This window comes from Calidris pugnax, unplaced genomic scaffold (assembly GCF_001431845.1).
Source record: "Calidris pugnax isolate Ruff unplaced genomic scaffold, ASM143184v1 scaffold11, whole genome shotgun sequence".
NCBI classification, from domain to species: Eukaryota; Metazoa; Chordata; class Aves; order Charadriiformes; family Scolopacidae; genus Calidris; species Calidris pugnax.
In genome coordinates, this window is record NW_015090803.1 from 14,832,884 (window position 1) to 14,860,469 (window position 27,586).

The following is a 27,586-nucleotide window of genomic DNA, read 5'->3' on the forward strand; positions in this document are numbered from 1 at the left end:
AGGTGTGGCTTCACCAGTGCTGAGTACAGCGGGATGGTAACTTCTGTAGTCCTGCTGGCCACGTTGTTTCTGATACAGGCCAGGGTACTATTGGCCACCTGGGCACACTGCTGGCTTATATTCAGCCAGCAGTCGACCAACACCCCCAGGTCCTTTTCTGCTGGAAGCTCTCCAACTGCTCTTCCCCAAACCTGTAGCATTGCCTGGGGTTGTTGTGACCCAAGGGCAAGACCCAGCACTTGGCCTTGTTAAACCTCATCCCATTGATCCAGCCTGTCCAGATCCCTCTGTAGAGCCTTTGCCCTCAAGCAGATCAAGACTCCTGCCCAACTTGGTGTCTTCAAACTTACTGAGGGTGCACTCTCTCCTCTTGTCCAGGTTGTTGATAGATATTAAACACAACTGGCCCTGGTACTAACCACTGGGGAACACCACTTGTGAGTGGCCACCAGCTGGATTTAGCTCCATTCACTACCACCCTCTGGGCACAGCCAGTTTTTTTACCCAGGGAAGAGTACACCCATCCAAGCCATAGGCAGCCAGTCCATCACAACTGTGTATAATATACAACTATTGCAGACAACTGAAATGATTAAAAATGTCATGAGAAAATCTTAAAGCACTGTACCAGCACATGCTGCTCTTTAGGTGGGAGGTGCTGTGTGTGGTCTGGATCATATACTTAGTGTGGATCTTTGATAGCATTATGCAGACTTTTTACTATCTTTGAAATACTTAAAAAAAAATCAAGAAGAAAACAAAACCTTAATAAGTAAGAACATGTTGTTAAACATTACAAGTTATTGCACTGTCACAAAAAATAACTGAATATGTTGACTAAGGTAATGAGACCTTATTTGACTAATAATATGATAAAATGTATTTTATTGGATATACAGTACTACTGTATTTATGGAAAAAGTGAACTTCCAACCATTCTTGAATTTGTGTCAAGGAATGTACAGATAAGGAATGCACCAAAAATAAATTATATGTATTTTACATGACACCTTTAAAAATGTGTATTTTGGTTTAATCCTGCTAACTTCTGTAACTTTATTCTTTATTGTATTAAAAATAGTTCATCTGGTTTGTGGCAGTAATTCGTGTTTTAACTCCAGCCAGCAGCTGGGACCACACAGCTGCTCGCTCTCCCCCGTCCCCCAAGAAAAGTAGGGAGAAGAGGGACAAAAGGAGGGGAAAGGAAAAAACTCTCATGGGTTATATAAAGACAGTTTAATAGAACAATGGCAGAAAAAGGAAGGTCGCAATAACAGTAACAATATTAACAAGAATGACACAAGTCACTTTCACCATCTGGTGAACTGGCACCCTCCCGAGCACTGATGGGGAGTACCCACCCCATTGATATACCATTTATATTATGTTATGGAATATTCTGTTGCCCACTTCACTGTTCTGTCTAGGCTTCTTCTCAGCTTTTATGGAAGCTGAAAAAATCGTACCTGAAAACTATAAACACTGCCTGGCAACAACTAAAACAATATGCAGTGTTGACATTCCTTTCATACCAGATCTGAAATGCAGCAACTACTGGAAAGAAAGGTAACTCTGTCCCAGCTGAAATTAGGACAAAGAACAATGTAAATGATATATGCTTAAGACTTTGCTTCTTTTCTACTTTCAGTATGTTCTTGAACTTGTTTTCAGTGCTGTGTGTGGTAAAATTGCAGCCTGTGATATGCCTAGTTCTGCTTTCTTCCTCCACCTCGTATTTTCAGTTTTGTGTTCCTAGTGTCCTGTTTTTTTGAGGGGAGTCTTTTTGATTTTGAGAAATCTTACTTTTTCCACAGAAGAACATTTAGAATTTAGCATGTTGTCTATTAGATCAAAATGATATTTCCTGACACTTAGAGGTAAATGCTTTAAATACAAAAGAACAGAAATTATGTAAACAAGAACATGTGCAGTCCTAATTTTTGAGGAGCAGTTTCTGTTATCAGTAATCTTCTTTAGTTTGCTATAGCTAATTGGGGCCCTGACGTGTCTTGATGTACATGTGCTATCCCCATCTACTCAGATAGTATGTTCTGATAAAGGTGACCTCATTAGAAGAAATGTTTTCTTTTTCTTAAACAGTGTCATAAATATACATCACATTTGTTTAAGGCATCCTGTGTCTTTGAAGTCAGGTCAATGTACAATATAGTGTCAGCTCATTAACATTGGATCAAAGTGTATATTAAATTTCTGATTAAACATCCCCTCTTTTGCAGCTAGGTATAAACACAATTATAACTTCTTCCTTCCTGGTGTTGGTTTAAGATGAACATGTGCCTAATTTCAGCAAGTTTGACTGTTGCTCCTAGCCAGCTGGGTAAACAGGCTTTAAGGAAATTAGGTGAAGTTTAGCATACAAGCCTTTTTTCATAGTCTTCAAAACTCCTTACATCTGTTCTAATTAACCTTCTTTTTGTCTGGCTGATGATTAGGTTTAATATCTGTGTTACACCAGGCTTGTTTAACATTTCAACCAGCACTGTCCTTGGGCAATTAAAAGCTGCCAGTACAAATATGTCAAGATAGCTGGAAATGGATTGGTTGGTGATGCTGCCTACATAGAAGAAATTTTAGTGGTTATCTCACTAATGAGAATCAAAGATGGTGTGCCGATAAGGACTATGAATTTTAATAATATTTTTTCAACAGAATTCAAAATAAGGTAATTTAAGTATTATTTTTGTTGTTTAAAAAAGGAAGATATATAGCAGACAGAAGGTAACCTTATGTTCTTCAGCCTTAATCTCTAATGGGTACACAGCCCAGGCTGTAGATTGTTCTTGTTTGTCAGTAGGAGGAATCCTGTCCCCACCACAGCATGCCACACCAATCATGTCTACGCTACATGGTAGAGACTGGGTGGTGTGAGTGTGGGTGGAAGTGTGATATACCTTGGACTCAGATTTGTGTTCCTGCATGATAATAAGAGAACCTCTATCTTTATTGTGGTCTGCTGCACTGTACTGAGTCATCCTGGCTGTCCTCTACTCCTGACTGCATGTCTGTCTGGTCCTTCAAGGGAGCTGTACAGCTGAGGTGTTGGTTTGGGGGGGTCTTGGGGACATGACATTAACAGAAAGAGTTTTGGGGGCAGGTGGTGACAGGTTTGAGTTGAACCCGTGTGGCCAGACTGGCTGCCTTGCCTGGCTGTACAGCAGGTAGGTGGGTTCCAAATGAGGTGATGAACTCTGTGGACTACCTGCAGGCTTGAATCAGTTCAGTTTGGAAGTTTGGCTAGTTTGGGCCTGAGCATGTTGGAACGGCTCCAGAGGAGGGCCAAGAAGATGATCAAAGGGTTGGAGCACTTCTCTTATGAAGACAGGCTGAGAGAGTTGAGGTTGTTCAGCCTGGAGAAGAGAAGGCTCCAGGAAGACATTTTAGCCCATGACAGTGCCTGAAGGTAGCTACAGGAGCGATGGGGTGGGACTCTTTGTCAGGGAGTGGAGCCATAGGACAAGGGGTAATGGTTTTAAACTGAAAGAGAGGAGATTTATATTAGATTTTAGGAAAAAAATCTCTGCTGTGAGGGTAGTGAGACCCTAGAACAGGTTGCCCAGAGAAGCTGTCGATGCCCCATCCCTGGAGGTGTTCGAGGCCAGGCTGGATGGGCTTTGAGCAACCTGGTCTGGTGGGAGGTGTCCCTGCCCAGGGCAGTGGGGTTGGAACTGGATGATCTTGAAGGTCCCTTCCAACCCAAACCATTCTATGATTCTATGTTTAGAAAACTTTGGGCCTATAGCCCACCTGTGGTTACCAGCTGTACTTCTGTATAGCAGTGGTTGCTTATAGTTTGTGTCATTACTTTGTCTATGCCCCAGTTTCTCCCATCCAAACAGAATTATTTTGCCAGGATTTCTGTACGTTGGAGGAAGAAATACTCCTGGTCTTCCATCTCTGCAGCGGAATCACAAAAATTCCCATGGATTACAGTTTTTGGTTATAGGGAAGATAAAATGTAACCCTACATAATAGCTGCCTACAAAATGCAGAAAAGGAAAAGAAAAAAAATAAAAAAAATGTGATAATTCAACATGATACCTTGAATGTGCATTGGAAGAAGTTATCTGATTGCTTTGTGTTACAAGGATAGTTACATGACTTTGTTTTATTAGATATTCTCCCTTTCGCATTTACAATATGAAAGATTTGGAAATAGCATCCTCTTAAAGGTATGAAACATTTTAATCTTACAATTGGATTTTTGAAGATTGATAAATTTGAAATAAGAAATCTTTTCAGTAGAGGCAATGCTTAAATGGTAATTACTGAGTGTGGCTGAAGCAAGTTGATTACCATAGATGCAATTAGCTGTGCAGATGGCTGAATAGAAATGCATGTTTCTACCTGTTTCATGCATCACAGATACTGTGTTTATATCTGAATTTTTTCATACTGTAGATGGCTGTGAATGCCCTTCATGGCAAGTGGTTTGATCAGTGTAAAAGAATACTTTCCCTGTAGTAACATGTGGAAACAGTTTGGAATAAAAGGAGAAGAAATTAATCATAGTTATTCTGAGCTGCTCTCTCTGGTTCATAGCCAGACCTAATTTAGACTGAAATCTTTAGGAGATGGTAGTGTTTGGTAACATATAAATAATCTTTCAACTAATAAAAAACATTCCAGGACATATTTGTAAACTGCTAGGTACCTAGCTTCTCTAAATTAACAGTGATGATTATTGTTACGTAGTTGCACAGTGTCTTAATGCAATCCTTGTCATCATGGGAAAGCAAGATAAAATTGTGTATTTACCAAATTCACCTCTACAAAATTGACTTCAATGGAATTCAGAGATGAATGTATTTGTCCTGCTAAGTGTGACTAGTCCCACAGTCTCCAGCATACAGTTGCAAAGAAGTCAGCTGCTTTGAAGTGATGAAAATATATTTCTAGTATACTTATATTTCTAGTGTATATACACAAGACGGGTTTGGTTTTTTTTGAAGGCAGGGTGACTAAATCATTTGGGAGTCTTGGTTCAGTGCTATTTTGCTTGTCAGAGTTGAAAACAACTTTGATTAAAGGATTTAAACTATTAAATATGAATATAAATGTAAAAACATGATAATAGGGACATTCTTTCAAAGATAGCCTTCATAAACTATGCTTGTATGTGTTTGACACCAGGCCTATTCCTAAGTAATTTTATAACACTGAATCTAATGCAGTTTGGATGATTGAAATATAAAATGTGCTTTTATTTAATGCTACTAGAAAGCTAAGAAGATAGAAAGCATAGGGAAAATGAATTTTGGGGGAGGTAGAGGCTGTGAATGGAGAGAAAGAGTATTGTTGGTGTAATTAAAAAGTAGAAGGGAGTCACGCTAGAGGGGTGGGAGAGTCTGCTCATTTTCGACTGGGTTCTCTAAAGTTTTAGGCTCCGATTCTCACCCGCTTGAAGTTCAGGGTTGCAAATTAACTGTGTAAGTGAACTTTGTGGGTCTGCGTTAGTACTTGGGGACAGGGGCATGCCAAAGACTTTTTTTTTTTTTTTCCAGTATGCCAGGATCTGTGGTTGTCTGAGCTTGTTACCACACTGCTGTAAAACAAAAGGAATTGTAGTTGTGGTATTTGTTGTAAGGATTTTGTGCCACTGCAATGTTGTTTTTTTTTTTTTTTCTTCCTAGTCCATATCATTCCATTTGTTGAGCTTTGCAGCTATTTAGTATTGTTCTGTTTCAGCTCTGGCTACCAAAAATGACCAGATCAGTGGTGTGGGTGTGTTGGTTTTCATGTTCTTTTGGAGCTTCTGGCTCTTTGCTAACTTGTTCTTGGTGGGTCGTATTCTACATGTGGAGTGTTGGTCTCAGCTGAATAAAGTACTGTGAGTTGGAGTTACTTGTAACCTGGGTAGTATCTTGCTTAAGATGTAAGCTCCATCTCTTCCCATCAATCCTTTTTGAAATTTTAATGGATTTTGGTTTTTTAAATAAAATGAGGTTTATTCAATTTTTATGAACATTCATAGCCAGGTTGCTAAGATGTGTGTAGGCTTCTGTGGGCTAAACATAATTCATTTTGTAATAAAAGGTGTCATCAATACCACTTGGGTTTTACTGTCATTGAACTGACTGTGTTGTCTTATTTGAAAACACACTCTGGTTATGTATTTGCTAAATACAATCATCTAAACAATTTATTGTCAGAATAGAAGTAGGATACAGTGTTACTCTTCAGTGGAAAGGTGCATTAGTACATCTTGAATCTACTGAAAATACTTATGATACCCAGTTATACTGACCTGCAGGATATGCTTCATTCTTTACCTTTTTTTCAGTCACCATCAAATCTTTAAGTCTTGAAAGTGTGCTTTAGTCTACGCAGTTATGCCAAAAATTGAGTACAAGACTGAGAACCTGTTTGTAAATTATTTTGATTCATGCTGTTTAAACATCTGTTGTTTCTGAAAGCATCTGGAGGCTGGTTCAGTCTTCAGCAAATGGATGGATGGACTTGCTGCTGAGAGATACCTTTCTGTCACCTCCACTGAACTTGATGGAATTCTGTGTTCTGAGGACATTTTAGGTTTGTTTTAAGGAAATGATAGATTAAAAGATATATGATGCATTTGATATATGATTTTTGAGAGTGAATCTACTTGGAATCTGGGTCAAAATGATTAGAAATTGGAAGATGAGTATTCTGGTTAGGGAAATATTAGTATAAGGCCCACACACTTGTTTTGTATTAACAGGATTTGTATTTTGTGGTAGGCTAATTCAAAATGTAAAAAAGGTCTGTAAAACTACAGTGACATTACCAAGTACTTTAAATTATGAGGACCGATTTTCTTTGTTTTATTGGTGTTTTAAATTCATGTCTGAACCTCTTGCCTGAGAGCTGGGCCAAATACCTGTAGATTCCTGACATAAACAGCAAGTCAAAGCTTCTCAAATTAGAACAAATAAAATTCAAATACCCGAGACTCAGTATATACTCTCTTGACTAATATGGAAATAGTTCTTTGTTACTGATTTGTAACCAGAAAAACAACATGGAAATTCTTTGCAAAGATTAAAATATTTGGTGGTGTAACTGAATAGATGTAGAACCAGCTGGATGATTGTGTTCTTCACTTGCACCCCACAGCCAGTGGGGGCAAAAGCCCTTTTAGATACAGTAGTAATACCTTATTGTATTATTTGCCCTACTATGCCCTAATAATGTTTAAGGAGCTGAAATTCAGGAAAGGCTTTTGTGCTGAGTAGGGAAGACCCTTGTGTGAAACAGAAGGAAATGCCGCAGAACGAGCCATACGTCTTCAGCTGTGCCCCTCCTTGGCCTGCGTATGAGAACAACATTCGCAGCTCAATTCTTCTCTTTTAACATGCCAAATGTTATGTTTACACCATGAATGAAGATACCCACGAGCCAACTTTGGAAACAGAAGCACGTGCGGTGAGGTCTGTGGAAGCCAGCTTGGGTTTGGCAGCCGTGTCGGCGTATGCCAGCTAGAGAATGACTCCAGAAGTACTGCAGATGCAAGGTTTCCTCCTTTAGGGACTCAGCTCTCTTGTCCCATATGAAAACAATGCAGGTCATACACAGCCCAGTATTTTCCTTTGTTTGATCCCAGTTTCACCCAGTCTGAAAGTGGCTTTAGGAACTAACGTGGTTCTTGTCTCACTGAGGCTGTAAACTCAGCTCTGTGTTGGGTCACATCTGGTTGAGGGAACCCATGTGTGTGTGTGCTGAGACAGAGAAGGGTCCTGCAGAAAGGTAAACCGGGACTAAGGAAAACAACCAACCAGTTTTTTCTGTATCTTGTCTCAGGATTTTAAGGTTTTAGCTCATTGCAGCAGCTTAGAAAGTAGGCTCTAGCCTATGGATTCACGGCTTCTGGACTCCAGCTGCTTGTCATATGAGGGTTTTGTGTGCAGTAGAAACTTCCTGGTGTTAGGAAGTACTGAGCTCTGCATTCTGCTTTTAGACCATAGATAAGTAATGGAGACTGAGCTGTCCTTTTTTAGAATAAAAGCTGATTTTTATTTTTTTTTAATCAAATGACTGCTAGTTGTCCTGTTGCTGCGTACATAGAATTTCTCTCCCTTGCGTGATCAGCCATAAATCTTATTCTTTGTATTAAACTCCATGTTTTCCGTCAGTGTCAGGTATAGTTTGAGCGGACTTGCTGCAGAAGACATCTTCTTGTGCCCAACTTATGGTTTCTCATTGAGACGAGGGAAGACAGAGGAAAAACTCTCAGCCTGGCCACACTGCACTCAGTTCTGGGGTAATGTAAAGCAGAACTGTAGTTGTTTGAAAAAAGCCATTTGTTAAATTTTAGGTGCCATGAAGCTTTGAATGATTTGAGAAGTCAATTGGGTGTTTTAAAAAAATGATGTATTTGGATTTATTAGAAACCAGATCTTCCTGAATCTTCTGGTAAAGCTAGGCCTCAGCAGAGCAGGAGATGTGGTTCAGTATTGTCACAAAGATACAGATATTCATGAATTTTTATTGTGCAATAAACCAGATGTCAAGAAAACAATGTGTTTCAGAGTTCTTTTAAGAATATAATTTTGAGCATTTCAATTTTATTTAGAATTGCAGTTTGGTTTTTTGTTCCTCAGAGTGCGTGTTTCACTTGTGAGATTTGGTTATGCAAGTCACATTGTATTCTCTTGGCCTGTTTTATGCTTAAAATGTAACATGACAAGATTGTTAAAAACTGTAATAAAATATTGGATCAGCCTAAGAAACCCTCTATTGCTAACTGGGTTTTTGGAATGGTAACTGTTTCAGGGGAAAAAAAAAATCAAATAGACTTAACTAATTACAGAAAAGCTGTGGCTAGCATGCTGCTCTCTCTCTTTTCCCATGACCTTCTAGTTTTTAAATTTTTTTGTGTGTGTATGTGACCAATTAAAATACGACGGCAGAACAAAATAACATAATCCAAATGCCCAGCAGCTGGGATACAGAGGTAATAATCCATGTCCTGGAATCACAGGAAATAGAGAGGGGACAAGTTGCAGATAATTGAGTCTCTACTTCTGCTTATGCACAGCTTTTCCTCAAAGTGCATCTGTTAAATTTACTCCTCATTAAATACATTGATGTACTACTAAAATTGTAGTGGTGTTCAGTTTTGTCAGTTTGTCTTTTCTATTACAGAAGTAAAATTGATCCTGCCTAGGACAGAAGGATGGTCTAGATGACCTCTCAAGATCCTTTATGGACAATTCTTTTGTGATTTCATAGTTCTTGCTGATCTTTCTGGAATGTGTTTTGCCTTTGAATGACAGTATTTTGCTCTATGTAGTGTTTTATGTAGGTATGTCTTCCCATGTATTGGAAAGAAAAAGTTCTTTTCAGATTTTGAGAAAGTGGTTCAGATATTTCCTTTATCATATGAATCTTTTGAGTCTTTTCTCTCCCTTCTCCCAGCCCTGGTAGCTCATGCCTATCAGAACTCCTTGGGCATGAGAAATCGGTTCACATCTCTGTCCTCAGTCTGTAAAAGAATGAACTAAGAAGCTATATTTTAGAGCTCATAAAGTGCTCAACACGCTGACTGCATTCCTCTTTGTTTTATTGTTCAGTAGTGTGAAAGGGGGAGGGAAGACAACTAGTTCTTTGTGTTCTGAGAGGAAAAAAACTTCAGGCTCACTTTTGGTGTCTCATTCTGCCACTGTACGCTTATCTGAGGTCAGAAATCTTGTAAGAATGGACAGGACTCATATGTGTGAAGGCAGGATTTGCCAACAGAAGACAAATGAAATCAACAGTAACAGTGCTCTTATTTTATGTGATGAGACCCGTTTTTTTTCCCTGTGTAAAAGTTCACTAGACCTCAGGAGATTTTCTGTGGCTGCTGTGAAAAATGTCAGGATTCGCCATGGGGTTGGTTTTCTAGGTATACTGCTTTAGGATGATGGATAATTCAAATGTTTTGGAACAGCATCATTCTTTTTTATTATTCTTAAAAATAGGTAATAAACAGTATAGTGTTAAGGATGCCATTTTCAGTGGTTACCATTGTTAGGGAACATTCTTTTTTGCCCTGTGACTTGATAAACAGTGTTCTGCCATTGTGTCCTTTTCATTACTGTATGGACAACTCTTGTCCCATTTGCCTTTAGCTTCGTATGAAGTTGATCTGAGCATTTGATAAGTGACTGATGGAGTGCGGGTAACTTTCTGGACTAAAACCAGCTAGGAGAGCTCTATTTCAGAGATGCCAAACATCTTTAATACTATATATTGATGAAAAGATCAAAGATATGTGTTTATATCGAGTTTTGAGTTTGACCAAAACCAAAACTGAAATATAAGCATTTAAGTATCTGTTCTGGAGCGCAGTGTTGCTTGGGTATTGAGTACTTTCTGCTGTATATACCGTCTTCCCAGTGACTTCACTGGTAAGTGGACTAAGCTCAATTTTTCTGAAGCTTTTCTTGTTGCTTATTTGTAAGCAGTTAGCCAAACTGAAACCTGTGAAAACAAGAGGTGATGTGGGTTTTCAAGACCTCTCAGGTGTGTCTCCTGCTGTGTGATATCTGAATAGGCTTAGAACTGTCCTCACAGTAACCACCTAATACATATGTAGAAGCAAGTCTGAAAAATGAACGTCTCGGATCTCTACATCTGTTTGCAGTAGATGAAGGACTTAAGATTATTTTATTTTGTAAATTGGCCCTCAGTGTGTTCTTATACAGCCTTCTGTTGCTATATTCCTTTTAGTCTCATACAGAATAAGTAGTATGACTTATGCGTTATGAGATATATAAAAGATAAATAAGTAGAAAATGTATTTTAAAGCTCTTATTATTTTTTGTACTGCAGCTATCTAACATACATTAAAGAGCATTTGGGCCTCTCTTTGTGGTTTGTTCCACAGGCAGCAGGAGCAATTCGTCCTCTAGTTTCTACTGTAATTGCCTCTGCAGCAGATGGCTGTTTGGACCACTCACTGGAACGTGCCAGATACAGAGCGAGTGAAATGCCTCAGGCTTTCTTGTTTGATATAATCTACGAAGCATACCAACAGGTAAGAGTGTGAGACTTTTTTCCATTTACTTTCATTAAAAAAAGGTAACTATTTCTTTTCTTTCAAAAATAGAGATTCAACATCTATTTCAGATCACATCAGACTGTATGCGCATTAGTTCTCTGCGATCTTGTGGTAGAAAAGGTTTATCATTCTAATCTATTCAAATTTTTCAATTACCAAACTGCCAAATACAAGAGTGGGTAGGGGGTTTAAACTATTGGAAAGACAGATTTGCTTTAATTTTTATTGCACATTAAATAGATTACTTAGAAGGGTTAATGTGTTTAAAGTTAAGTATGTATTAAGTGTGTGTTGTTGACTGACAATATCAAAAAATTTTGGATGCACAGTGTAATAATGACATATAATAATAGGATGGGATAGAGGCTGTTCTAAAATATTGGCATAATACTAACTTGATACATCTAGGTAAATAAGTGTTTAATTTGTTTTGTGTTGCATGTGTATTGTACGTACTTTGATTAGTGGCTGAAAATATTTTCTTAGTCTCTGTTGCAATTCTCCATTTTTTTTCCCAATATTTTGCTTTAGCATCATCTTTATTTAAGAAGATAAAAGTTGTGGGTAGCATATTAAGCCCTGGCTCTTTTGCCTTTGTGCCTCCTGAAGACTGCTTTCATTTGCCCCACCCTGCATTCAAAGCTTACTGGAAACAGTCCAAGCTTTCGTCTCAGCATTCTACTTCCTTTTCATTCATCACCTTGTGGAAATTGTCTGTCCTCCAGGTATCTTCCAGACTGACTGAAGCAGAGCATTTCTTCATTTGTCACTTGGAAGGAATTATTTTTCACTCCAGTAATGCTGACAGTCATTCTTCCCATCAGTCTTTCATTTCTAGAGGAAACAAGCCCAAATTACTGATATCCACCTTCAGAGAGTACATAGCTTAGAAGTCACCAACAACAGAACAAATGCATGGACAGGCAATGGAGGAGAAAAAGTTGCTTAATTGTTCAGTATTAGTTTTACTTAGAAACATTGGCACAAATTCCATGTCATACCCTTTATGCTTGGTACTTGAGGTTATTCTTAGATGCTGAAGATGAAGTACTGTCCAAGATGAAGAGCTACTCAAGTGATTGGACTAGTTCCAACCGTTGTACTTCTGATGGGAATCATAGAATTGCCTGGGTTGGAAGGAACCTTTCAGATTATCTAGTTAAACCATCAACCTAACACTGACAAAAAACACCACTAAACCATATTGCCAAGCACTATGTCTACCTATCCTTTAAATACCTCCAAGGATGGTGACTTAACCACTTCCCTGGGCAGGCTGTTCCAGTGCTTAATAACCCTTTCAATGTAATAATTTTTTCCTAATATCCAATCTAAACCTCCCCTGGCTCAATTTCTGAGGCTCTTTCGTCTTGTCCTATCACCTGTTACTTGGGAGAAGACACTGACCCTCACTTCGCTTGAGCCTCCTTTCAGGGAGTTGTAGAGAGTGATGAGGTCTAATGGGAGGGTGCAGAGAGGACAGAGCAACCTCTGGAAGCAGGGGGGTGTTCTTGGGGTGTATGATAACCTACTGCTGATGCTTCTAAGTCAGACTCTAGCTTGAATGTAGTGTGCATGCTCGTGACACAGGCAGCATATATGTCCATAGAACGTATCTCGAAACAACAGCTACTGTTGGTTATACAACTGTTTCTTTCTTATTGATGTGTAGCTCTTTTGGCAAATTGCATGTTTATGAGTTGCTTCTCAAAAAAACCACCCAAAACAACCCCCTTTTTTTTCCTACTGAGCTTGCTCTTGGTTTGCAGATATGGTACAGCTGGCAAATACATGGAAAGCTTTTGCCCTAAATGCCTTGTTCAAAAGGCAACTGTATTTGCAGTCCCCATGCTCCTCTGAATAGTGTTCTCTTCTCACATATGCATTCCATCAGTCTTCTTTTTTGTATCCCTGCTCTTTCAAGAACAAGCCACCAAAGTTGTTAGCGAGCAACCAAGGCTATGGTTCCTTGTCCCCAGTTCCCTTTGCATTGGCTAAATTCTGGTCATTTAAATGCTCTGTGCCTTGGAGCTCTGGGAAGGATAACACTTCGCTAAACCTCTCAACTCATATTGTTTGCTAATTATTTATGTTTCAATGGTGCCTAGCTGTCCAAGTCAAGGATTAAGACCCTATTGTTCTGGGAACTGTACAAGCACATAAAAAAAGATAGATAATGGTTGTCCTGAAAAACTTAGTCAAGCTACTGTAGGACAGATTTTTGTAGAAATGGATGCAGCTTATGATGCTTCCTAAATATTAACATACCCATCATTAGTTCCCAAAACAACCTGGTGAAGTAGGTAAGTATTGTTGTCCAGCTGAACAAATAAAAAAAGATAAAACTATTTAGTTACTCCTGTTGCAAGTCCTTCACAAAGCTGGGAATGGAATTCATTTTGGCTGACTCAGCATGGAATCATGCTCCCCGCTCCTGTGTATTTTATACAGTTATGACCTTTATGCAACAGCAGTTGGGGGGAAAATCAACAGTCGAACACGCATTCCTTAGAAAGGAACTGTCCATTTGAATTATTGCTTCAAACAGCATAGGCTTTTCAGTTACATTGTGGGTGACGTGGAATATGGCTTTCAAACTCCGTCTCTGGTTAATGCATCGTCGGATGGAGTAGAGAGATTTAGAGAGTTTACTTCCAGATGTGTTCTTTTTTGTGAGTGTAAGATCTCTGAGTATCTTGACCACTAAGTTGCAACATTCAATTAAAGGTCAGTTCTCTGACCCCTACAGGTTTGCCATCTATAGTCTTTTTTTGCTGCTTTTGTCTGGTTGTAGTCTGGACAGAGCTGACTATTACTCCTTTTCCTTTTATTGCTGTCTTGAATGTGTTTAGAACTAGAAAGAAATAAGCTATTAACACTATTAAAATATGTTCAAATATTTTTGTATGATCTTTATGAAATTAAAAGTAATTTTACATTTCTTGCCTGATTTTAAAAAATGATAGTAATGATTTTTGGGGAAAAATCCATGCCTTGTACATAAAAATAACTGAATTGGATACAACAAATGCCAAAGATGGGTTTACAATATTATCTTAAAATATATGCGTACCCCAGTGAATTCCCTTTACATTTGGTGCCAAAAATCTGGCACAAATTTTGAGGACATTCAGCCAGGTTGTTTGCATGCATTTCATTGTGATGCACCTCATTTTTGTGTGCTGATCTCAATTTAGTTTTCACTCTTACCTCTTCTCTGATGTCTAGAACATAGGTATTCCAAACAGATCTTCTTTGTTCAGATAAATGTTGCTTTCTGCTGTGACGATGTCAAGATTTCTGATGTCGTAACTATTCAACTCTCACCTTCATGGTAGTGCTGTTGAAACCCTTTAAATTTTCTTGCTCAAAAACTGGGTGCACTCTGTTGTCTTTATGAAAACAAGCATTCTTCATCACTTCGTACCCCTGTGTATAACTCTGCTTAATTCTTTCCTTCACAAGTCTCTGTGTCTGGTTCATTACATGGAGCATGGGAAAACACCTGTGTGCTTCTGTTTCAGTGGAGTTTCTGATGCTTTGTAGTAGGATTTAGGAATTTTGGCTTTGGGATCATCCTGAGGTGAGAAGAGGATGATTTATACAGGCCTCCTTCCATATGCCTGTGAATCTTACTGTGTCACTCATCCTATATGTGCCTCTTCATCTCACATTTGTATGAAGTCCAGCACTGCTTTCATGCCCTTCAATCTGTTAAATCTATAAAATTTATAAAAAGTTGCAAAATTATAAATTTGTAAGAGTTACAACTTTTATTTATATGATGCAGACTTCATACAAGGTGGCCAAGAGACAGATGCAAACAACTGTGATGTGGGGCAGAACTTTGTTGATACAGTGTGTGGTATCTCTCAGACAGGAGGCTTTACCTCAGCCGGGGCTTTTCCTCGGGGTGTTGGGTAAAAGGCCAGATAATTGTGTTCAGAGGATAAATGAAATGTTCCATCAGTGCTCTTAGTTCTGGTATGACCTTATTTGTGAGTTCTTGTTTCCAGTACAATGTAATGAAACATACCCTTAACTTTCAGTATTTACCAAAGTGGACAAGTTAAACTTTTTAAAATAAAAAATGCCAATCTCTAATAACTAGTAAAACCTGCTAAAAAAAAGGTTGTAAAATCGCAGAACCAATTGTTTGCTTCAATTCTAACCTACCTGGGACAAAACCAGCCGCTTGGATTTATTATTTTTTTTTTAATGTTAGTAAGAATTAAATTCCTGCTCTTTGGAAACTCATGTTTCTTTTCTATTCTTATCAGCCCTAAGGGATATCAGAAAAGTTTAAGTGTTAATTGAAAATCCACCCTTTCCAAAGATAGCAAATAAAGAATAGATTCCTTAGACCAGACTTGTTCGTTTTTGCTTAAGGTAGTGTCATGTTTCTGTTCAGCTTTTTAAAATTTAATAGGAGCAAACAAGAAGTATGATTCTGTAAGCCTGGGAGGAGGAGGAGGGTGGGGGGAAGACTTCACTTACTGGAAGTCAAGTGTTCCCCTGGAGCAGTATCTTTTAGGAATTAGAGTATCAGGAAGTCAGGTAGACTCCCTTTTTCCTTTAATCACAGTAGGCTGAGACTGATTTCTGTAATACCTGTTTCTGACATATTGTGAAATGCAGAGATCTGGGAGATCTTTTGCCTTTAACACAAAGCATCTTGTTGTGTTATGTCACGTCAGCGTACAGAGTACCACAACCACAATCTGCAAAGGTTGAAATACTTTCACAAAGCATTTGAAATGTGTCTGCCAAAGTAAGGAAGGGAGCAGGGACAATTAAAAAGCTTTGCCTTTCCTGATCTGGCAGAGAAACAACTGGAAATGGAAGCAGAAGAGGAGTGGTATGTAGAAGATCCTAACTAGTTTCTGTGTCAGAGATGTAAAAAAAAGATGATATGTGATGGTTAGAGAGTTAGCAGCAGGAATGCTGGGGATGCAATGGAATTGCTCACCTGTGTGACCAGCCTGGTGAAGCAGGGGACCTTGTCAGAAGAAGTCACTACATACAGCTGAAGAAAGGGTGGGACGTGTTAGAAGGCTGTTCTGCAGGAATCCTTCATGTGTGGGTAGCATGGCAAAGTCTGATCACTATTTAAAGATAGAGCAATAGGTTTGTAACAACCTTAATTTTAAAAAGTAATTTGGATACACTTTTTTTCCCTGGTAATCTTTTATACATTATTTTACACTTAGCCTCAAGATCTTCTGTACCTGGGAAAATTTATCTCGAAAGCTACACCCATTTTTTGAGGGTGTTTGCATTGCATGTGTAGTTAATTTAATCATCTGTTGATTCTAGACCTTTTGCAGATTATGGAAGTTTATATTTAGCTAATCAGAACAATGAAGCTGAAATAAAAACTAAAAAAGTAAGGAACAGGAAACAGCAATAGTCATTGAAGGAGGATGAGCTTCAACATGTTTAGAGATGTTTCTCTGATGCATGTCTATAACCTCCTTACAGATACCCACACAGAACAGACTTTAGGGATTGTCTAATCTGTGTAGAAACTATGTAGAAATTATTACTTTGAGGGACTACATTGAATTAATACATCTGTTCATAGCCAACATTACCCACTTTTTGGATAATAAGCAATCACATTTACTTATAGGACATTACAGCATCTGCCTGCATAGGGGAGAGCTGCTATATATAAGCATAGTAATGACAAGATACAAAATAATAGTGTGTCAGGGAGAATCATGCAAATACTTTGATGCTAAATTCTGGGAGGCAGATGTTGTTCCACTCCCCCCCAAAAATCATTGCAAGATGTCCCCAGCTGGGGTTGAGATGGGGAGAAGAGATATTCTGCAAACTGTCCAACCTGGTCCTCAGCAGAAGAAAAGGAAATCCCAAAATTGTTCTCATTTAACAAACCCCTGAGAATGTTCAGGGGAGATTTTGCCAGAGTACAAAAGGAAGTTGGCTATTGTTAGGCCCATTGTAGAAGTATTTGCTCAAAGTATTGTCTTTTCTGTATGTAAATAATAGGGAGTGTATTCCATGTGGATTTTGTAAACTTCTAAAGTGCTCTTTGAAAGGGCACAACATTACTGGGATTCTTCTTCAAACATGTGTGAAGCATTTTAGTATCCTCTGTAGCTGGGGAAGTGGAGTCAGCTGTAGCAGTTTAGTAATATTTTGGCATAGGTCAGGCAAGTCCTTCGAGGCAAAATGTCTAGACTGATTTGGGGATTTTCCTGTGGGTTCATTCTTTGTTAAAGAAATCAATGTCTGTCAAATTAACATTGCCAGGAGCAACAGGCGATTAAATGAACAGTAGCGGACAAATTGTTGGCTAAAACCTTGGCAACTTTGGGAGCAAGGGTCAGATTCACATAAAGGACTGAAGGGTCACAATATAAGTGAGGCAGGATTTGGGCATTTAAGTTTAATGCTGGAATCCTGAAAAAAAACCACTGCTCACCTCCCTTCTAAGAGTGGAGATAACTGAATCTTTAAGGGATTTCCATTTTTTTTTTTACATATTCATCAAATATGAAACTTTGTGTATGCCAAGGCATCTAAATTGTGGCAGGGCTGAACAGCTTAAAATTTACCTCCTGTAAACATTCACTTGGAGAAAAAAAAAAATGCCTCGTGCTCTTGGCCATGGATTGGTGATAGGGGTCAGAGCTGTTTGGTTTTGTAGTGTCAAAACACTGAAAAAGAGATCACCATTGTTTTTAACACATGACAAGAAGTAGGTAAGATATGTAGATTTTTATCACAATCTAATGGGTTGTTTCTTGGCCTTCAACTTTTTGAAAAAGCATCAGACATCTTTTATGAAGTGTATTATATTGTAAGGGTGATCATTTTCCTCCTTCAAATGTATTTTGCGGTTTCTGTGTGCTCTGTGTATGTGTGTGTCTGGAGATCCACTTCCTTTCCCATCATCCCCAGCTTTGGTCACCCACTTTACTTTTGTATTTTGTCGCTGTATGTCAGGTCTTCTAAATATGTGCCATGTAACATCAGTGTTGTGTTTTTTCCTGATTTTGCATTCCAGTTTGTGTCTGTGAGTTTTCTTCCTTCTCATGGACTGTATTCTGAGATCCCGAATCAAGAAGTGATTGGTGAATTAGGCAAGAGCTGGGTAAAATAATACTAATCTACTACTTGGGTGAGTTGTATGAGGACAATACTACAAGCCAATGCTCCTCTTCGTACGGAGTCCTAGAGGCAGTGTATTTCTATCTGTCTATGAAATGTAAGAGGTAATTACAGTTTTAGTGTAACTACCTACTTGATTTTTTCCCAGTCAACCTACTTGGCTGAATAGTAAAGTAGATCAGAGTATCTCAGTTTGTCGAAATTCCTGCTGCAGTTCCTTTGATGGTATAATAATATAGATTTTAATAAGCTGTCTATTAGTATCAAGATGGGGAATATCTGTGACTTTCAATGTGCAACCTAAGCATACGAAGTAACCTAACAAAGGAAGCCTTTCTGCTTATTTCTCCATGAGTCATTAGGATTTTAGGTCTGATTGACTGACAAGGATATCTGTGTGTGTCCTAAATGTGGCAAGAAACCCCAGCATCTCATTTCTCTGCACATGAGAAGTTTTTACTTCATCAACAGCACCCTTTCATTGTTGTAGTCCATTTCAGCTTGGATTTCTTCTCTGGTTTTAGTCCCATTTAAAAAATTATTTCTTTGGAACTTCAGTTGAACCTGAGTTCTGTTTTATTTCATTCCTACTGAAAATTGGTATTTTTTTGTTTTCATGCAAAATTCCAATGGAGCTAATTTTTTAATAATGCAGTTTTACAAAGGATTTTGATCTGCCTTTCTCCGTTTATCTTCAACTGTTGCTTAAATAAGGGGTTGTCAGCCTCACCTAAATGAATATCCTAATTTGGAAAGTCTTCAGTTTGTAGTTCTGAGATGTTTTCCAAGGAGATTTTGGAGTTACTTCATCTGCCATCTCTTTACCCTACCAGCTTTGTCCTGAGAGATCTAGAGCAATAAATATTTTTTCTCCTTCCGTATCCTTAAAACTTACCCAGTTCTACAGAATTCTTTTCAGGATAAATACAATAAATGGATTTTGTCAGTAATGCTTTCATTTATTCAAAACCTGAAGCTAGATTGGTGGTCTATTGAGAAAACTATGCTAGTTTAGATAGCTCTGTACTTGATTAGTTCTTTGGCGCAATGGTGGAGCCAGGATATTGTATGAATCCCCACCTTGCCCTAATTAATTTCTGCCACAAGAATGTTTGGAGAAATTCTAATGCCTTGCATAAGAAAAAAATAAAAAGGTTTTTTGCTAATGGGATAATTACTTCCATTTTATGGCACTCCTTGTCCTGTAGGATCTCAAAGCTCTTGGCAAATTCACGTCTTAGCTCTTGGCCCCGTCGGTGCCGTGGTGCAAAGCTGCCACACCCTGGGTGAAATCTGGCATCTCCGTAGCAGTGAAAAGGCATTTTGTCTTCATATATAATTTGGAGGGTGTATTTTAGGGAGGAACACTGCAATTATTCAAATTGGAAATTAGGCTGGATTATGAGAGTATTGTTGTAAGTGTTACTGGATTTACCCTGATAAGTGCACTGTATCCACAAGAATCACCCCTTTGGCACAGGCTCAAAAATTGCTGAAGACTGAGCGAGAATCATTGTATCCAACATATGGGAGACCACCCATCTACATTGTCATCTGCTGCTTGTTCTGAGAGCAAAGAAGAAAACAAGGTAGTGATGCTAGAGCTTGTAATGCCTTAGCTATGACAGGTTAGTGTATCAAAAGGCAAGGAAAAGGACCGTTTATGATCTCGCATAATGTCAAGAGGTGATTCTCTTAAGTAAATTATTCCAAGAGTGAATAATCTTATCTGTTCCAAAAAATTTAAAAATAAACCATACATTTTAACTTGACCTGAATTTGGCTCACTTCTACTTCTAAGCCTAATTAAATTCTTGGCTGGTTGCTTCATTTTAGAACTTGATATATTTAGAAATGTCTTTATGGGGAGAATGTGAACAATCACTTCTTTACATTTTCTGAGAATAACCTAAATGATCTAGTTTTCGACACTGGGACAAGATTTCTTTGTCTTGTCCATATAACTCTTTTCCAAGTATTTTTCCAATTTACAAGATAATTTTTTAAAGTGTAAACAATGAGTCCTAGCAAAGTATTTTGATTACTACTGTTGTCACATACAGTATTAACATTTTCTTATTTCTTTTTGATGTTGGAACTAAAACAGGACTTCTAAAAAAGCTGAAATTGTGTATAAGGTCTGAAATTCCATGTTCAGCTGCATGCTCAAAATGACTCCTGTGTCTTTTTCTGATAGCAGAAAAATCAATAGTCTCATGATTAATCAGGACCTGCTTTATGAAGTCAATCTGATTAATAACTAGCTCTTAATTGCGTCAAGTATTTCGTTTTCATACTTGTACCATTGTTTATTCTCACTGAGTTTGTTTTCTCATTTTCATTATGCTCATTATGCACAAACATAGTTTGTGAGGACTTTGTTGGAGTAATACTGGGATTGTATCTACTAGTGTGGCAGTAAAAGGAGAAGACTGAGGTTTGATTTTTGATGATCTATTATTGTTTTGGGATTGTATGTGTAAACTGGGACTTCACCAGCAGTGGTATTCATCCCAGTTGCCACTCGTGGGCACAATGCATTCCCAAAACCCTGGCTGCTAGGGGACCTTGTTGCCACCCTGCAGATGATGTGCTCTAGCAGGTGCCCTTGCATGTGGCTTTCACCTTGATTCCATCATAAAGGAGGTGACTTTGAGCTCTCCAGCAGCACAGTCAAATGTGTTTTGTGAGATTCTGAGTAGGGATGCAGGAAAGACTTGCACCAAAAAGAACCTCTCCTGCCCACTAAGTTGGTAATGTAGACACAACCCTTGACATTCCTTGTCTGTGCCTACCGGTACCCTTCTTTCCTGGGCAAAGCACCTCCAGTTAGTCTTGATTAAGTTTTTAATCCTTAATAGCAAAGCTGCACTTTTCCCCTTCTCTCTGCAGGTTGAGCATGACTTGTCTAAGAGAACATAGCAGACTTCGTTCTCTGGAAGGACTGATTTTGCATTACTCTGGGTACATACACATTAGAGCTCTCCATCTGATTTTCAAAGAAAACTAGGGTTTTTCAAAATGATAATGTCAGTGGTTTTATGATTTCGGTGTAAAGTTGAGCACATGGATTTCAGTGTAAAGTTGAGCACATGTACTTCTTTTACAGGACAATTGGTTTGTTTGGGCCTCTCTTTTTGCCGAGACAGAAGCAGTAGCAGCCAGAATAAGGTTAAGATTTAAAGAGTAGGCTTTAATAATAGAATCATTTAGGTTGGAAAAGACCTTTAAGATCGAGTCCAACCTTTAACCTAGCACTGCCAAGTCCACGACTGAACCATGTCCCTCAGCAACACTTCTACACGTCTTTAAATACCTCCAGGGATGGTGACTCAACCACTTCCCTGGGCAGCCAGTTCCAATGCTTGACAACCCTTTTGGTGAAGAAATTTTTCTTAATAGCCAATTTAAACCTCCCCTGGCACAGCTTGAGGCAACGATACGAACAGTATCATAATAATCCTGTAGGGTACCTGCAAGTATCTTAAGGCATGGATTTAAGAACAGAAAAGATAGCTCTTAGGCTTTCTCAAAAGAATTTTAAAACTTGATGCTTCAGTTTCTTTTATCGAGAGTCACGCTTAAGGATGCTGTGGTTAGGACTTAGTCTTGTGATTATACTTCAGCTTCTCTTTCATTTTGAGGTCAGAGCTAGAAAATGACACTCAATAAAATGGGTATCTTTCCTAGTTGTCTAGGTACCTTATTTCAATGTTTTTGTTGTAGTGATTCCTTGATGTATCTAAATCAAAATAAATGGCATTTTTCATGGTTTTGATAGAATGGAACACTGAAAACAGGCAAAATTACTATTTCATTTTTAACTTTTACTATTGAAAAGTTACTTGAAAGCATTACTTGTTTTTAACCCATATCTCGGTGATATTTTACACCTTTAATTGCACATTTAGTTCAATTTCATAGAATGATTTAGGCTGGAAAAGGCCCTTAAGATCACGATTTCAATCAAAACTGAGGAAAGCATAGAGATTTCAACAATGTTAAGTCCCAGTATAGTTTTTGAAAAATTGGCAAGTGTGATGAGGAGGGAAACCCAAATGAATGCCTTCCCTGAGAGCAGGCTGGAGGCTCCAAGCCCTCAGCTCCATGGCCAAAATGTGAATTCAGCTGTTAATCTTCTGTTTTTCTTGGTCATACGCCTTTTAGCTCACAGGGTCTTGGAACCCACCAGTGCATAAGTTCTTTAATTGGCATTTAGTGCACTTAGAAGCAACTTGAGTACCACAATATTTTAATGGGCAGTCAGGAATTATTCAGGGTAGATTGTAGAGCTCAGGGAAATCACAGCAGGTGCTGCAGTGAAAGGCATTGGGATATAGATACAAATCTGTAGGAAACCAGGCTTGCTTAATTCTGTAAATTGCTTTATCTTTATTCCCTTCATTGTGAAGCAATTCTGCATCTGGATGTATGTGACAGCAGTTTTAATAATTAACTGCAGTAGAAATTGTTTCAGAGATGAGCTTTTATCTGAACTTGCATTAATTTCACTGTCTCCTTGTTCACGTGTTTCCTCCTCCTGTTTGCTGCTTCTGTTATTTCTCATTTAGCTGTGGCTTATTGCTCTAGACTGAGTGGTTGCTGCAAATCCACTGTTGGATTCAGCATTTTTTGGTTTCCTTGGTAATGAACACGGCAAAATGATTCTATACAAAATATGGTAAAAATGGGCCAATTCAGGTTCAGCAGAGCTTGTGTCAGGTGCTTTTGATGATGAATGTTCATGATGTACTCTGGCACTTCAACAGTGAAAGCTTGATTTGCAGGGATCTGACAAAATCATAAAGCTCTGCTATTGTTAATTAGTTAGGTCTTGTAATTGCAAGTGTTCTGATATTGTTATAGAATGGATGTACATGGGAGACACAGCCAGTGGTTACAGGAGTGTAAAAGACTGGCTGTATACAGGCTTTAAAGGTACCTGGGTAAGGGAGCAAATCTGAATATTTTCTTTCAGTTAATACATAAAGAATTTTTTTTTTTTCTCCATATTATAAAACTAAGAAATGATGAAAAAATAAGAAAATGACAGTGCTGTAGTGAAAGTTCTTCTTGCATCTGTGTTTGTTCTGCTGTATGGTTACCAGCTCCCATATATCCATTCCAAATCTTTTATCAGTATAAAGATGCAGCAAAATAGTGCATGTTAACAGTAAAAGCAATTGTTATTGTTAAATACTGCATCTTTGCAATTTTACACGTTCAAAGTATTATATTGGAAACAAGTTAGCTTGTGGGCTGTTAGTAAGTACCAGGGAGGTATAGGCTGTGTAGCTGCTCTTTTCTCTAACCCCTTCTTCCATGTTTACAGCTGAGAGCTAAGCAACAACAGTGTAGCTTGCATTTTAGGAAGTAATATTGTTTATCAAAATATTTTCAAATTAATTTAGGGAACAGGGGAAGAATCGGTGTAACGCTAAAACCTAGATCTCACTCCACCCGTAGCACTTTATTCAAACATCCACTCTTGGAAAACAAACAAACAAAAAACCACCCACAAAAAGTCCCCAAAACTACCTATTAGAATGCCTTTGAATATTCAACAGTTCAAAAGCATTTTTAAATAATGTATTTCCTTCTGTTTATTTAAAGATCTGGGGTTTTTTTTTTCCCTTTTGTGGATATGTTTTGTGCCAATATTTCCAGCTGTTTCCACCATTTCAAATCTGTGGTCTGAAACTTAAACTATGTCTATTGTTTCACAAAGCTATGTGTGCCTGTCAAGTTCAGTTAACTGTACCCTGTCAAACTTCGTGTTAAAAAGCCTTTCAGTCAAAAAGAGACTTCAGAAATAGTAAAAGTTTTAAACAGATTGTTGTAATGTAAATTGGCTCTAGATGTACCATGAAATATATACAGAAGATTTAATATGAGAATGTTTGCATGCCTGGGTCAGTAAGAATTTTCCTCGTTGATATTCTACAACTTTTTATTGTAGGCACTTCCTGATAATGCTTAATTTGTTAACTGAATTTCTTAGAGTTAATATAGAAGCTTTCAAATTCTGCATCTGAAATAGGATTTAAAACTTGACTTGTGGAGCTGTTTAGTGTATGGATGGTCTGTAAACTAAGCTGGTCTTAAGCGGATACTTCCATTTCATTGTTCTCCTCTGACATCATTGTATCAGACTCGCCGAAGAGTACAATGTGACAATATGTTTAGGTTTAAACAATTACAGATAATTAGAGTGGTAAATGTCATGATGTACAAGTGTTAGTGAAATATGTTTTTAATTATTACTTTGCTTTGTGTCATATTTCATCCCTTGAAGCCAGCAATACCCTCAAGATGCTATAGCCCATTTATGGAACTTCTCCACTCCCTACTAATTATCTGTAATTAATACCTTGCTAAAAAGTTGGAACTGCTTAGTCTTGTCCTAGTACCATTTGTTACCCATCCACTTAAAAATGTAACCTAATTTTAATTCAAAGTAAATTCTTTCGCAGATAATTTTTTCTGAATTTTTTTTTCAATTCTGAGGCACGTGAGAAATACATGTTTTTTTTTTTAATCTCTATGTTATTCACATTAGTAGAAAATAGTTTGCATTCTACAAGAAAATTTTCCTTAAAAACAAAACAATTAAAGGAAACATTTTGGTAATAAATATTTGGAATTGAAAGCTACTAGGCCATTTCTGGCAATTTCATTGGCAATTTGTCTCTGGATCTCTTTCCTTGAGAGATGACTCCATTTCACATATCTTAGAGCTAGAGTTCCCTATTCCTTGATATTTTCTGTTGACCTATTTTGTATATTGATTATTTAAAGAACATAAATAATTTCTGCTTAATTTAAAAATACTCCAATGTGTCTTTTTGAAAGCCATGTTTTTTTTAGTATTCTGAAATCAATTTTTCTAAGTTACTCTGTCATCTTGTGTCTGTTTTGTTTTGTTACTCAAAGCGCTTAAAAACTTCTGTAGAGAAGTATAACACTCAAATTACTTTTAAGCAGACTGTATAAGAGGATCTTCTTTTTGATTGCAGTCATAACAAACTAAAATGACAAAAATCACTAATTTAAATAATATAAAAGTGATAACTGATTTTTCTAAGATGTGAGTGTTAGTAATGCAATTCAATGTATAATGCTGATGAATTCCTTGAATTTCACTGATGCATTATGAAACAAGAATAGAAAATAAAAATTTGCTTCATCTCTTTTACTAAAATTCTTGAGGAAATTATATATAAAAAAAAAGGCAAGTGGTATTGCAGCACTCTCATTTGGATCTTCTTTAACGCGTTTAGACTTTTGCGTTTTTTGACAATAGCGAATCCTGGAGGAGACTGTGAATGACTGAGCACAGCATCTGGACTGTCTCATTCTATTCCAAACATAAATTTGTAGACAAATGGTTAAATTTGACACAGTGGAAGGGTTATTTCAGGTTTTGTTAAGGAAAGATTCTGCATTGCAGAGGTAATTGCTGTTCTTTAAGGAGTTATCATGAGGTTGCTGAAGCTGGTAACAACCTACTCGCATAATAAGATGTTTCACCGAAGCTTTAACCACAAGCTCTTTAAGGAAGCTGAAATGGATTTGGGGTAAGACTAAGGATTTACCAGAGTAGATTATTTGTTAGAAGATAAAAAACAAGGTAAAGTGCATGACCAGTTTTCATAGCAGTAAATCACCCATGGGGTTTTGTGAAGATCTGTCCTGAGACCTATGCAGTTCATCTTGTTTGTAAATGATTTGGAACATGAAGTGGAGATACCCATTATTTTTTTTTCTGGGTAGTAGAGATGAGGGCTAACTAAGAGGGTTTGTAGAATAATATTATGATAAAATTGATATGTAAGTGTAGATAAATATAAAAGGGGACAAAAGGGTTGATCAAAGTTCTGAAGTAGTTTCCGCACCTGAAGTACTGAACAGATGTTGATTTCTCTACCTGTGGAAGAATGTGAAAAGAGAGGTGATGGAGCATTTTGAAGGGCTGAGAAGGTGGTTTTGCTTTCCCTTTTCTGTCAGAACAGCAGAGCGTGTGATGAAGAGAGTGATGAATCAGATGTTCACTGATGCAGGCACTAAAGAAATATTGCTATTTAGAAAGTAATTGGGTGAAGTAAAGATTCCTGTAACTCACTGTGTTCCTCAGAGATGTCTTAATTTAAACTAGGATAATACCATTACATGAGGCCAAGGGAGTATTCTGGGAAAGTAAGAAGATGTGATTGCCCTGTTCTAATTTACTTATCTTTGACTATCCACTATCAGCCTCTACTAGAGAATGGATGCTGGTCTGGCCAGCCTGTGCTCTTATCAAATATATCCATTTTTATGAAAGACCCTGTCTTAAATTATCCTTTCCTGTTACATGTAATTCATGTTTCTGAATGCACTGTTAATTTATCGATACGAAAATAGACTAGAACTTTCTTATCATAATCAAGCCAATTCATCTTGAGGTAGTCCTGTTTGATAAGCTCCCAGTTCCTCCTTTTGTACTTACCTATGTTTTGGCTCCAGAGATTCTGCTCCCTACTTGGTTTTCCATTAATTAGGATTATTATGATCACTAACTATAGGAAGCCAACTGCTTGGGAAGGATGTGTTGAGAGAAGAATGCCTCTTCTAGAGGACTAAAAAGTGCGAAACCCTTTTCTTTTTTTAATCTGGAAGGTTTATGGAGGAGCATGAAACTTTCCTATTTTGCGTGCATATAACTGGAGAAAAATAGAAAGGGAAACATGTAAGGAATATAGGGGTTCTTAGCTACTACCATGCTTTTTTGATGCTGTAAAATCCAAACCAGACAAGGTATTTGAAGAGTCATGCTTCTACAATTTATTAACTAGTTCTTATATTCTAAAAGTTTGTCGCTAGAAGACCTCAACTCCATCAAATTTTTTTTGATATGTGTAACTTATTGATTTGTTTAATAACATTAAGGTATAGCAAGATACTTGCAGCACCTAATTGAATTTGTTTGTGGTTATAAAGTGCATATTCCCTTCTGTAACACTGTGCTGGATAGCTACAGTTTGGCATAAGCTTCTTGGAAGGGTTTTATTCCTATCCATCCTGAACTTGCCTACCTAATACAGCATGCATTGTTCTGGATAGGACTGTTGAGATGTAAGGTTTAATTAAGGAAAGAAAATCTGTTATTGCTTAAAGTATGATTTCTTTAAGACAAATTAAGAATATTTATTCTTTTTTTAATTACTACAGTGTACAGACTATGACCTGGATTATGGAACTGAATGTTTGCATCTGGCTCTGAAATACTGTAAAACAAATGCCAAACTCGTTGAAGGAACAGCTGACCTCTGGAAGGTAAAGGCAATAATAATCTCTATTTTTACATATATCTTTAAAAATTAGTAAAACTTACATATCACCAGAGAAATTCAGATGTGTTTTCAG

General features: G+C 37.7%; 1 protein-coding gene across 1 annotated transcript in view; it reads left to right on the forward strand.

Annotated features, from left to right (window-relative positions):
* The window catches only part of ISPD (isoprenoid synthase domain containing), a 115,699-nt gene that overhangs the window by 14,747 nt on the left and 73,366 nt on the right, over positions 1-27,586 (forward strand). Inside the window, exons 3-4 of the mRNA XM_014937922.1 lie at positions 10,868-11,017; positions 27,392-27,496. Coding sequence (XP_014793408.1) covers positions 10,868-11,017; positions 27,392-27,496 — 255 coding nt within the window. The remainder of the gene's footprint in view (positions 1-10,867; positions 11,018-27,391; positions 27,497-27,586) is intronic.